Genomic DNA, 13,889 nt, shown 5'->3' with positions numbered 1-13,889 from the left:
TCGTCTTGTAAAAGCTAGTTCAAATAAGCCTCAAAATAAAACCTGGGTTACTCCTGAAGTAATACAAAATTCACAAATTCTAAAATCTCTGTGGTCAGCTTACAAAGCTACCAATGACAATGATATTAAGGAACAATATATTGCTTTCAAAAAGTACAATATCAATTCCATCTCTTCTTCAGATAATAAATCAAAAACAGCTTGGGATATAATCAATAACACCTCTGAAAAATTGAGAAAGAATAAATCACCCAAAGAAATTTTACACAATGGTATTCTTGTTTCAGACCCAGACATGATTGCAGTTCATTTCAATACGCATTTTCTCAATCCCTTGAAAACATCATCCATGTTACAAGTCAATACAGATCATTGTCGTCATAATAACTCAGTTCTAAATAACATGTACCTTTACCCTACTAGTGAGAAAGAAATAGAATCAATCATCAATAAAATCAATACAAAACACTCACCTGGGTGGGATGGGGTTCCCTGCTCCCTCCTGAAGGGTAATTGCATAAGATATCTTCTTACTCCTATCACTCATTTGGTCAATGCTTCTCTCTCCTCGGGTATTTACCCTGACAAGCTAAAAATGGCAGTTGTAACTCCCCTACACAAAAAGGGTGATATTCAATCAATTGAAAACTATCGACCCATATCAAAACTTTCAGTTTTTTCTAAAATATTAGAAAGTGTCTTTTCAAAAAGAATAATGTCATTCCTGATAAAAAACAACATCTTATCCAAATCTCAGTTTGGTCTCATAGGTGGTCTTTCGGCAGAATTTGCCATTTATAAATTTATTGACTCGGTTCTTGAAGGTCTTGATCATCACCTTAATACTGTTGGTATTTTTTATGATTTGTCTAAGGCTTTTGATTCTGTTGACCATGAGACTCTCTTGAGGAAAATTCATATATATGGTATGAGAGGAATTGCAAACAATCTTATCAGGTCTTTTCTTGAAAAAAGAACCCAGGCAGTAACCATTATAACCGATAACATGGTTTAACATACCTCACCTCACCAGGAGATATTGAGGGGTGTTCCTCAAGGCTCCATTCTTGGGCCCCTGCTTTTTTTGTTATATATCAATGATCTACCCTCACAATTAAAAGGAAATATTTTTATGCATGCTGACGATACGAATCATCTACTGAAACGTGATGGCAATATTGTTGTTCCCACTCAAAATGCTGTCATCAAAATGGAAACATGGTGTTCAACTAACAAAGTGGCTATAAATAAATCCAAGTCTTCCTTTATATTTTTCTATCCTACTCAGAAAAAAATTGATTACAGCCCTTACATTAAATTTTCGGATTGTACTCTTAAGCGGGTTACTAATACCAAATTTCTAGGCATCTCCATAAATGAAAATCTAAACTGGGATACCCATATTAATTGTATTTCATCCGCGGTGGCTTCAGGCTGCTACTTAATTAGACGGGTGATTCAGCTCACAAATATAGAAACAGCCATGTCAGTTTACAATGCACATATTTATAGTAGATTAAAATATGGTATTTTAGCCTGGGGTCACTACCCTAAGGCAGTCCATCTTTTTAAACTACAAAAATGGTCGGTAAGATTATTATGTAAAGCTAAAAAACAATCTAGCTGCCGTAATCTTTTCAAAAGGTTACAGATCCTTCCCCTTCCTTGTATATACATATATTTATCATGCTGTGATGTTAATTAGAGAATTTAAACAAAAGTTGTTGTTGCACCTTCGGCATGTCAACATAAATGAACTGTTTTTAGATTTAAAAATGGACTGTATTTAGTTGTTTAATTTCGTCATTACAAAGTGTTTTTGAAACTTTCGTATGCTGTGGAACAAGCACCTTCCACCGACCGTCGCTCTCTTGTGACTGACTGCGCAGCCGTTCCTTTCATAACACCGTCTCCTCTCCCTTCCCCTTCGGAGGCACTCCTTACAATACAATCCCATGCCCGGGCACTCCAAACGGGGTCCATCCCCTTCTGGGGCACCACTCAGTCACTCACGTCCATTTCCATCCATTTCATTGCCGTAAAATACCCCCCACTGTAAACAAATGGTTTACCAAAAAATAATTGAATACATAGCACAATACTGAGATAACTGAGACAATTAACTGAGATAGCAGAATAAATTGAATGAAAAGTTAAAAATACAAAAAATAACAGTAACTTATTTGTCCATTGGCAAAACACACACTTTCGTTACTGGACGTTTAAAAACTCCTGAATTTGTTCGCACTGATACTACTCGCACAACACCATCAGTTCCTGGGTGTACCACTTCCACGAGTCCTATCATCCACTGAAGAGGTGGAACGTTGCCTTCATTCAGGAGTACCACTGCCCCGGGTTGTATGTTGCAGTGGCGGTGGCTCCATTTCCCACGCTGCTGTAATTGGCATAAATAGTCAGAAGACCATCGATGCCAAAAATGTTGGAGTTGCTGCTGCAGAAGATGCCATCTGGAAGTCAAGCTTACTTTCTTAAATGTTAAGTCTGGCTCAGGAATGGCTGTTAAAGGTTCTCCTATGAGGAAATGGCCTGGGGAGAGATAGGTTAAGTCAGAGGGATCATTTGAGAGGGAAAGGAGTGGTCTTGAGTTGAGGCACGCTTCTATCTGTGTTAACAGAGTATACAGTTCTTCGGACGTAAGGCAAGAGTTTCCCATAATGCGGCGAAGGTGATACTTCATTGACTTCACTCCCGCTTCCCACAATCCTCCAAAATGCGGGGCACTTGGGGGTATAAAGTGCCATTTGATGCCTCTTTTGGATGTTTCGCTGCCGACCACTTCTTTGAATTGTTCGGACTTTATGAGATGTTTAATTTCGCGTGCAGCTCCAATAAAGTTTGTTCCGTTGTCTGACCAGATCTCAGAGCAAAGCCCTCTTCTGGCTATAAACCCTTTAAGTGAAGCTATGAATGCATCAGCCGTTAGATCACTCACTAATTCTAAATGAATGGCTTTAGTTGCCAAACAAATGAAAATACATATATATCCCTTCACCTTCGTTTTACTTCTTCTTGAGCCATGCTTTATGTAGATTGGTCCTGCATAATCTACTCCACTATTAAGAAATGGGCGAGAAGGTTTGACTCTTGCTTGAGGAAGCTGTCCCATCAACTGATGCATTGCTTCTGCCTTTAGCTTATAGTAAGTAATGCAACGGTGAATTATTTTCCTTACTGCACTCTTGACGTTGACTACCCAAAATTTTTCCCTAAGAGATGCAAGAAGTAGCTGGCTATTGGCATGTAACAGTCTTTCATGTTCATTTTTTATTATTAGATGAGTTAAATGGTTCCCATTCGGTAGGATGATTGGATGACGGTTTTCAAATGACATGAGTGAATTCTGAAGTCTTCCTCCCACCCTGATTAACTTGTGACCACAGATGAATGGGCTGAGATTTTTTAATTTGCTTCCCTTCTTAACTTCTCCGGAGGTCTCTAATTGATGATACTCATCAGGATACTCTTTCTGCTGAATCATCCTTATTAAACAGTGAAGGGCATCCCTTCTCTTCATAGGAGTTAAAGTTCCTATGTTACGTTTTGATTTGCAACATCTGGTATTGGATATGAAACGAATGCAACGACAGAATGCAACTGTTCCTTGCAGGCGCAACAACGTGGAGTAGTTTTCGATCGTTACAAATGGGTTCATCTTTGTGGTGGTTAATGTGGTAATGTGATGAGTCAACCTTGATTTTCTTTCTTCAGGAATGTCCTTATTGCTGCAAACTTCAGGCAATAATGACGGCCACGAGGATGTTGGTTTTGATAGCCAAACTGGTCCATTCAACCACAAGCAAATGTCCTTCAGTTCATCTGCTCCACATCCCCTTGATATTAGATCTGCAGGATTATCTGAAGACCTTACATGTCTCCATTGATGCATACATGTAATGTCCTGAATTTCTGAAATGCGATTCGCGACAAATGTTTTCCATTTTGTCGGAGTACTACGAAGCCAATCCAATACAACTGTAGAATCACTCCACAGATGTATGCTATACACCTTCATATTAAGTGCCTCTAGAGTTTTCTTTGTCAATTTGGCCAATAGTAGAGCACCACATAACTCTAGACGTGGTATAGAAATTTGTTTTAATGGTGCCACTTTAGATTTGGAACACAAAAGGTTAACGGTAATGGTTCCCCTTTCATTACAACATCTTAGGCAAAGACATGCCCCATATGCTGCCTCTGATGCATCACAGAATCCATGAAGTTGAACACTAGTGACGACTACTCCGTCGCAAATTGCTAGCCTCTTTATTTCTATCATGGAGATAAAATGGAAATTATTTTGCAATTTTGACCATTGCTGCAGGACATCCGTTGGTACAGTTTCATCCCACTCCAGCTTTAATAACCACAACCTCTGCATAAGTATCTTGTAACTTAGAATGATGGGTCCAAGAAGACCTAGTGGATCAAATATTGTGGATATAACTGACAGTATGCCACGTTTCATCGATTGAGGAATCCTTTGACACTCCCGGATGGGAAACTTAAATACGTCCAATGAAGGATCCCATGACAATCCCAGTGTTTTAATGAAGTTGTCGTCATCAATTTCAAATGGAAGATGAGTTTCCCTGTCAGGTGGTGGCACGGACGTCAGCAATTCATGGTGATTAGAGCACCACTTCCTCAGGTGGAAGCCTCCACGTTGAAGTAGGTTGATCAGGTCCCTTTGAAGATTAAGAGCTTGGTTGACTGTTTGTGCTCCACTCATAAGGTCATCTACATAAAAATCTCGCATTAATATTTCGGCTGCAGCTGGATAGTTGTGTTTTTCATTTGCAGCAAGTTCCCTCAATGTGCGAGTGGCAAGAAATGGAGCTGATGCCGTTCCATACGTTACTGTAGTTAACTGATAATGGTTAACGGTTTCTTGTGGGTGTGTTCTCCATAAAATTCGCTGCAGGTTTAAGTCATCTGGGTGGATTTGAAATTGTCTATACATCTGCTGGATGTCTGCTGTGAATGCAATACTATGGGTTCGAAACCTCATTACTATAGAATAAAGGTCTTGCTGCACATTTGAGCCTACCATCAGAATGTCGTTTAGAGAGACGTTATTTGAAGTTTTTGCAGAGGCATCGAAGACCACTCTTAGTTTAGTGGTACTTGATTCTTTGAACACAGGATGATGAGGTAAATACTTACTTGGCTGGGGAGATGTGATTTCGTCTACCTTCAGTTTTTTCATATGACCCAAGGATTCATACTCGGACATGAAAGTATTGTATTGCTGTCGCAGATCAAATTGTTTTTCTAGTCGCCTTTTGAGTTGCAGAAAGCGATGAAGAGTGTTTTTATAGGACTCGCCTAGTTGCTGAGGATTGGTCCTTAAAGGAAGTTTCACCATATAATTTCCTGATGGATTTCTAATCGTATTCACTTGATAGTGTTCCTCGCATTGCCTTTCCTCCAGAGACATTAGTGTGGAAGGTAATTCCTCCAATTCCCAAAATCTTTTAAGTTGTTCCTCCAGACCTTCTTCCTTTCTCACCACAAATGTTTGCCGTGTTGTTTTGGTAGAGCCGACCACTGGAGTTGGTCCTGATAGAATCCAACCTAACGCCGTTTCCTGAAGAATGGGATAATTTCCTACTCTTGTTCTTTTTCCTGGTCGCATAAGATGGAAGAAAACTTCAGCACCTATTAATAAGTCTACTGGCCCTGGTGTGTGAAAATTGATGTCAGCGAGTTGAATATCGGTCGGAATACCCCAATCATATTTCTTGATGTGTGCTGACGGAATATTTCCAGTGATTCTTGGAAGAATTGACAAAGTTAGATCGAACTTGTAATCATTTGTACAAGACAAAACTTCTACATAAGTGGCATATTTAGTCTCTGAATTTGATGAACTAATTCCTTGAATTGATATGTGATTGCGAAACTTCTTTAATCCTAATCGCTGAACCAATGCTTCAGTGATAAAACTTGATTGTGATCCTGAATCTAGCAATGCTCTGCATTTTTGATACCTTCCATATCTGTCACGTATCCTCACCATGGCAGTGGAAAGAAGGACTTGAGTATCTGGTTGAACCTTCAATGAGCAGTAGGTTTTGACGTTCTCTGATGACGAAGAATCTGATGATCTTTTGTAGCTAACCTCCTTTGGTTGCATGCCAGACTGATGATCTAGAGTATTATTTGCATAGGCGGATCCAGGGGGGGGGCACGGGGGCACGTGCCCCCCCCAGACCCTTAAAAATATGCTAGATTTTTAATACGGTCCCATTATCATTTCGTTCGCTTTGTATGACGAGGTACCCTTGTGCCCCCCCCTGAACAAAATCCTGGATACGGCCTTGCTTGTGCCCCTCCCAGAAAGAAATCCTGGATCCGCCCCTGATTATTTGTATGTACCTTCTTCTTCCTGATTCCTGATGAAGACTCGGTGAAGAAGCGTATATTGCCTCATATTGCATTTCTGGCAGTGTTTGGAAGTACACTGACTAAGATTGTGACCTGGACGTAAGCAGTTGAAGCACAACCTATTCTTTTTTACCATATCTGTTCTCCATTGGACATTAAGGGTGCGAAACATGGAACATTGGTACAAAGAATGTTCATTACCGCATGCCATACATTTATTATTTGTAGCAATGTACACCTGCTTATGAGACCAATGCTTTACTTGAATGGGGGATGATCTCGTTTGCTTTGTGTGAGTTGAATCCACAATTTCTAATTCTTGGCACCTTTTTTCGATGAAAGAAATTAAGTCAGTTAATCTTGAGAATGTATGGGTGTCCGTTTGAGCCTCCCATGCGTTTCTCGAAATGTAGTCCAACCTTTCGAACGCTATTTGCGAAATTAGTATTTCATGAATAGGTGTCTCTAAATTCAGCGCTTCTATGGCGTTCGTGTTGCTCACTAGTTGATTAAGAAAGTGTCTTAATTCACGTACAGATTCCTTCCCAATGCGAGGTAAGTTAAGCAATGAGCTAACATGATTTATAGCAATTAGCCTAGGGTTATTGTACCTTTTGCAAATGAGTTCCCAAGCTATGCTGAATGTTACTTGTCACGGGTACATTTTCTATAAGCGCCTTTGCCTCTGCTGTAAGCGAACTTAGAAGATAGTGAAATCGTTGGATGTTGTCCAGGCATTCGTTTTTTATTATTAAACTTTGAAATGTGTCGTGGAAATGCATGAACTCAGTCACTAGACCCGAAAAGGTGGGGATTTTAATGGTTGGCAGCCGTGATAAGTTGGCAACTGCCGCAGACGTCGCTTCGCTTCTATCTGATGCAACGTGTGACGATGGTGGTGTCGGTGGATTTAAATTTTCAATTCCATTTCAATCAATTTTCAATTAATGACAAACACTTTGCTTGTATTTCGTAGTAAGATTCCTTAGACAGTAGACAGCTTCTCTATCACCACTGTGATCTTCGTCGTCGTTCAATTCCAATTTACGTTGAATCTCATCGTATTCTTCCCATATTTTAGGAAGACGTTCTAATCTTACACGCACTGAATTCAGATTGGATGACTGATCAAATGAATTGATGAATGTGCGAATTCTTGTTAAACTTGCCTTGACAATTCCTCTTTGTTTAATGAGGTTATTACGTTCAGAACAATCCATTATTAAAGAAAGATGCGTGCAAAGGAATGGTTGAGGAAATGATTGTTCAAGAAAGGAATAAGGAATAAATGAGCCAGACTCACTCTACTGCCAAGTGATGTCCGTCGCCAGGCCCTCTCGCCGCTGCAGAAGGAAGCTGCCGAGATGATGCAATCCTTATCCCGGGTTGGGTCTGTACGGCGTCGTCGCAGCGCGCGTTGACAAATGCGAACAAAAAACCTTCTAGTTGATCTCAATCCGGCCCGAAGGACCAATTTTATGTTGCACCTTCGGCATGTCAACATAAATGAACTGTTTTTAGATTTAAAAATGGACTGTATGTAGTTGTTTAATTTCATCGTTACAAAGTGTTTTTGAAACTTTCGTATGCTGTGGAACAAGCACCTTCCACCGACCGTTGCTCTCTTGTGACTGACTGCGCAGTCGTTCCTTTCATAACACCGTCTCCTCTCCCTTCCCCTTCGGAGGCACTCCTTACAATACAATCCCCTGCCCGGGCACCCCAAACGGGGTCCATCCCCTTCTGGGGCACCACTCAGTCACTTACGTCCATTTCCATCCATTTCATTGCCGTAACAGTTGTGCCTTACCATGAATAACGATATTCATGATTATCATACAAGAAGTAGAAATGATCTTGCAGTGAGGTAACAAAATCTTTGTCTCTTCAGTAGAGGGCCTATCAATATGAGTATTAAAATTTATAATAAATTACCTAAATCAATCGAAGACGAAATCAGACTTGGCCTTTTTAAAGCAAAATTAAAAAAATATCTTTTAGATCATTGCTACTATTCAATTGATGAATTCTTTGAGGATGCCTCGCAATAGGGTAGTTTCCTTCATCAAAGAAAACAAAAGGCAATGATTGCGATTCGTTACCCACCATTAGTGTATTCATAATATACAAATTATTTCGTTTTAGAAATGCCGGTTTAGACGAATGGCAATGGTCCATTTTTATCCTCATTTGAAAAGAGCCAGATTGGCGCCCATGCGATGCCACTCGACGTGACGTCACAGGGACCTAGTTTCTATAGGAGAAGATAGGAGTTATACATCGTCTGAGGTTACCAATGCATGCATGAGGCGCAGAGCTCAGGGAAACATGTCTTAATAATCACTTATTAAAACTGGCTAAGGTCGGAAAGTTTTCCTCGTTTGATAAGGTATTAATAATCCTTATTTTAGCCAAGCGCTACCAGCCAGCAGGGTACTCAGCTACCCGCTAGCAGCCTGCGACGTATCAGCGCTTAGCCTCGCCTCAAGGTCACCTCACCGGGCGGGAGGGGGAACCAGAAATACGACGTACGGAGAGATTTCCCGGCATTCATACTTACGCGTCGCGTTTTCGCGCGCTTTAAATTTTTCACTTTTCATTTAATCGCGAAAAATAGATATTGTCATTTAAAAATCTGAAAGCGTGAAATACGTACTCCAGGAGTAATAATCTTTCGATTTTGGCAATAAAAAATAATAGGAAACCACCCTATTAATGTAATATATATGTATTATAATATATTGTGAGTTTCTTTGTACTTTTGATTTGCTTTTTATGTTTTCCTGACGGGTCCTATGTATGTATATTCATATCTTTTCTGTGGCCAATAAAATATTATTATTATTATAATGCTGTGAGGTATTGCATTCCACTAAGGTGCCCCGAAAAGTAGTGAACTGCCCCACCAAAACAGTGACCTCAATCTGCCCCTGTAGTCTATGCCGTTGGAAGTGTTTTCTTTTCGTGTTAAAAGCAAGCCTTGATCAAAGGTTTCTTCAAGCTCTTTCCATCAGGAATCATTTTTCTTCCTGTGAAGTAAATTATTCTCACAAATTTCATCATCTCTCAGTCCAGCATAGCCGTTACCTCCTCCTACAGTAGCATCAATGGCTGATCTCTTACACTGATTCTCTTGAGATTATTCACAATTAGATTTCATTTTATAGTAGACAATACTTTTCTTTCTCCTCTGGGAGCCCCAAACTTTCTGACATCACCATTCACCTTGTCTAGGCTCACCTCTTAGCAAAAACATGTGAGAAGTGCCTTAGCTTAGGGCTTCAAATCTCACGATATCTGGCGTGAACAAAGATGATACTCTGATAGAAGGATATGTGGTCTCACTTCAAGGCTTTTTCCAAGAATGCTTGGAAAGAAATACCTGGTTTTAGTTCATGCTGTGAGATGCCGTGTGATTCCCTAAAAATCCGAATTCATCATCATTTCATCATCAGTCATTTTTTTCAAGCAAGTGGCAGCGGGCAAAGATTATTTATTTATGTGCCACAGCTTGCAAAAGGCAAGAAGGCAGTCAAGAAATATTCAATACGAGTTTTTCATCCAGAACACAGAAGTCAACATTATAGATGATACATTCATTTAGTACTACTGCTGAATACCTGAACTTTTTAGATAAATTTTCAGGGACATTTAATCCTTATCTATAGCTTCAAGGAGTCATTCTTTGAATTAACTAACATTAACAATGAGACCCCTTTAATTACCTTATCATAAATGCTGTCTTTCACCGACCATCATGGTATTACCAGGAGATGAAAGCAGCTAATTAGTATTTAAGCGTTCTTGATTAAAAGGAATTAGACAAATCCAGGATGAAGCTTGATATTAGTGAATGAGTAATTTTGGCAATGTAAAGGGAAATGTATTTCCGTTATTGGGCCATCAATTCATCTAAAAATCATTGCCATCAAAATCTCTGGTATTGTACTTTTAATTGTGTCAACAGTTTTGACTGAGTTAGCTGGGTAAGTCATGTTTAAATGTAACATATCTTTTAAAAAATCATTTGTATCCCTACAGTTTTCATTCATTCCCCATACGATCAACACATGTGTGCCATTCTGAAGGGACTGTACAAATGATTAGAATTATTGAGGTGTCAAATGATTTTCAATTATTTCACAGTTCAGCAGGGTTTTCACCTCTTTAGTGGCTGAAATTGCATAATTGACATTTACATTTTCTCATTCATACCCAATATCTTGCAGCCCCAACGGCTGTCGGGTGAGTGTGGGCCACTCTTCCTTGGGCAGTGCCAACTCCTTCTACTTGCACAGCCCCACGGATGTGGTGTACAACCGGGTGCGGGAGCTGTTTGATGTGGCGGCGTGTCGCACACCACCCGTCACGCAGCCAGTGTCCTGCAATTCGTCCACGTCCTCGCTCACCTCATCCGCGTCCTCAGCCGTCTCCTCACCCTGCGACATCACAGCAGGTGGGTGCTAACCCCCAATGGAACAATTTATTCTCTTATCTCATTCATATTTACCTGGAATGGCATGTTGTAAAAGTATTTAGGTTTAAATTATTCCTCTGCTATATCTACTGAAGTATCATCTTGATTAAAATTTATAGTTACTAAATGGAATTATTGAGATATATATCAGTAAAATCTATTCTTCCATATTTTTCAAATATTTTCCATTTGTTAGATGTTTAAATAGAGCTTTGCTTGTTTATATGTCTGTCCTCCCTCTGAGCTCTGCTTCAAAGGATCAGAGTGACAAATTACAATGCGTACCATTTTCCCAAATATCCTTCCAATATTGAAGATGAAAAATTTCCAGGAGCAGAAACTACATTTGGTTTATTTATCATGCATTATTTTTTCAACTATTCAGTTTTGCCTTCATGAATTTTAGGAATAAATATATTATTTGCTGGAAGTTCATCAGATTCGGCAAGATTATCTGGGTGATCAAAATCTTTGGACGTAGTTTAATTTATAACACATCAGTAAATACTGATGTATTTTAATAAATGTTGGAGTTGGATGTTTAAGAAATGCATCAATTGACCTTTAGGGATATCTCTTTAAATATTGATTCTAACTAGACTTTTCTTTCCCTTGGGCAACAACCTTGTCATGTCTCTTGAGCTGTACTGGTGGGATTAATTCTAAATTACTCCTGGTAGAGCCACCCATACCAGATTGGTCGAAGGGTAGGAGCCAGGTGAAAGCTAGTCCACATGATGGTGTCAAGTAAAAATCACTGTTGGAATGGAAATGGAAGTTGGAATGGAACCCTACCAACTAACTCTTCTCTGAAAACATGAAGTACAAGCCAATGAGCCTCAGAAACTCATCAAACAGGAAACAAAGAGCCAGTGTGCCATTCACGGCAGTGAGGTCAGCAAGGTCCTTGGTCTCGTCAGCATGTGAAATCCTTGAAGAGCCTTACCACTGTCAACAGCATCCAAGAAGGAAGACAGAAAAACCAAGAAGGAGGAGAGGAAGGAGAGGGCCACAGTAAATGTGGGGACGTGGAATGCTAGAACAATAATGAAGGTGGGGAAGCTAGAAAATATGAAAAGGGAAATGGAGAAAAGGAGGATAGGTATCTTAGGATTATGCGAAGTGAGGTGGAAGGATGGTGGGAATTTTTCGAGTGATGGGTATTTGTTGTATATTGTGGTTGGGAGGAAAGCCAAGGGGGGGGGGGTAGGGTTAGTATTAAACGAGAAGATGGTAAGCATGTGGTAGGTATAGACCAGGTAAGCAATAGGATTATGGCAGGGTAGGAATTTAGGTGCCATCCACCAGCCTTGTTGTAATTCAAGTTTACATACTCAATAGCAATCATTGGGAGGAAGAAGTAGATGAGGTGTATGAACAGCTCGAGGAAGTTGATAATTAGCGAAACCCCGGGTAAGAAAAATCTTGTTGTAATGGGGAATTGGAATGCCTCAGTCAAGGAAGGGAGGGATGGAAACGAAACAGAAGAATTTGGATTAGGAATGCGGAATGACGGGGCGCAGAAATCGAGAGAGCCCTTCGTGATATGAAGGCTAGGAAAGCAGTGGGCGTGAACAAAATCCCTTGTGAGGTTCTGAAGAATCTGGGGAAGGACGGTAAGAGAAGGTTTTTAAACTAGTATGCAGGATCTACGAGGAGGGATGTCGGCTGGAGGATGACGTGAAGACAGTTCTAATACATAAAAAGAAGAAAGATGTGGAATGCAGGGATGATGGGATTATTAGCCTATTAACTTGACCGTATCTATCCTTTCATTGTACTGTTGGGAGCTTTTCGCACGCATTCCGGTTCTCTTTCTACGCATTATCCCAGCCCCAACATTACCGTTAAGAGATTCTGCGTGTGTAATCCCATAGCTTCCATTCCAAAAGTCTCCCTCTTCAGGCTTCATTTCGCTGATTCCTTTCTCGTCGAGGTTCAATCTTTGCATTTCCGCCTTAAGATATTCTAGCCTACCACAGGTCCTTAGCGATCTTGCATTCTATGTTCCTATCCTCATAACTTTATCGCTTTTGACCGATGTACCCTCTATGGTGGTCCGCGCCCGAAGATGCGGATGGGGGACTAGTTTACCTCTTTCGATTGGCTATTACCCTATCAGATTTTAAGCCAACACATCATTGGAAGAGGCTGGAATAATTTTAGAGGATCATTGTGTAACACGGGGTGAAAATTGGCGGAATTTGGTGGCCGCAAAGATGACTTGGCAAGCCAATTGTTTGAATCGGTGTCACGAGTTCCGCTGCTCTGGGCAAAGCCGCCGTCGCGTCGGTGGGGTGGAGGGGAGACCCACATGCTCACCAGCACGCCCGGCAGGCGCGATCCCAATCTCGGTCAATCTAGGGCAAAACCATGGTTTCCATGTGCAATGCCTCGATGGAATAAATATGTCGAGTTTTCACCGCAAGAGGCTGAGCAATATGGGCTGCTGTTTCATGAGGAGCCGCTATTCACGCATTCATGGAAATTGCTCCCTATTACTGATCTAAATACATGCTACACCTAGCGACAAATCGTATATACCTTTCGAATGCGAATTACCTACCCCACGATCATCTAACAGTTATAATTTCAGTTCCATTATTTTTACGATAAGTCTCTCTTGAAAGGATATTTAAAGCCGTGTCCCAACTCGTTAGCCATTAGGCATCATGTATTTAGCCAGCCAGATTCTGGGCAGCCAACCATAAGGGAGCATGAATTGGGACATCCTTACGCAGGTGCTGCCATCTACTGGGCACTAGGCCAATGCAAAACAAGAGATAATCGGAATGATTTGAACAAATGATGAACAAAACCCACCCTAAATTGTTAAAATGTGATGTGTCAAGTGATTTTGAGTATTAGATGTCGGAGAAGAGTATTTTATCCTAATTTTAGTATCTTAGACAACCTTTTTGTTATAGTAAAGTAAGGGTATACTTTCAAAGTCGTATTTTTAGTTCCGTAAGGTTTTGTTAAAGAGGTTTTAGCTAAGTTT

General features: G+C 40.3%; 1 protein-coding gene across 1 annotated transcript in view; it reads left to right on the top strand.

Moving 5' to 3' along the window:
* LOC124171939 (espin) overlaps window positions 1-13,889 on the top strand; it is a 445,604-nt gene that overhangs the window by 346,925 nt on the left and 84,790 nt on the right. Inside the window, exon 7 of the mRNA XM_046551385.1 lies at window positions 10,641-10,867. Coding sequence (XP_046407341.1) covers window positions 10,641-10,867 — 227 coding nt within the window. The remainder of the gene's footprint in view (window positions 1-10,640; window positions 10,868-13,889) is intronic.

Source organism: Ischnura elegans, chromosome X (assembly GCF_921293095.1).
Source record: "Ischnura elegans chromosome X, ioIscEleg1.1, whole genome shotgun sequence".
NCBI lineage: Eukaryota > Metazoa > Arthropoda > Insecta > Odonata > Coenagrionidae > Ischnura > Ischnura elegans.
This window is presented reverse-complemented; position numbering and strand designations above follow the sequence as displayed.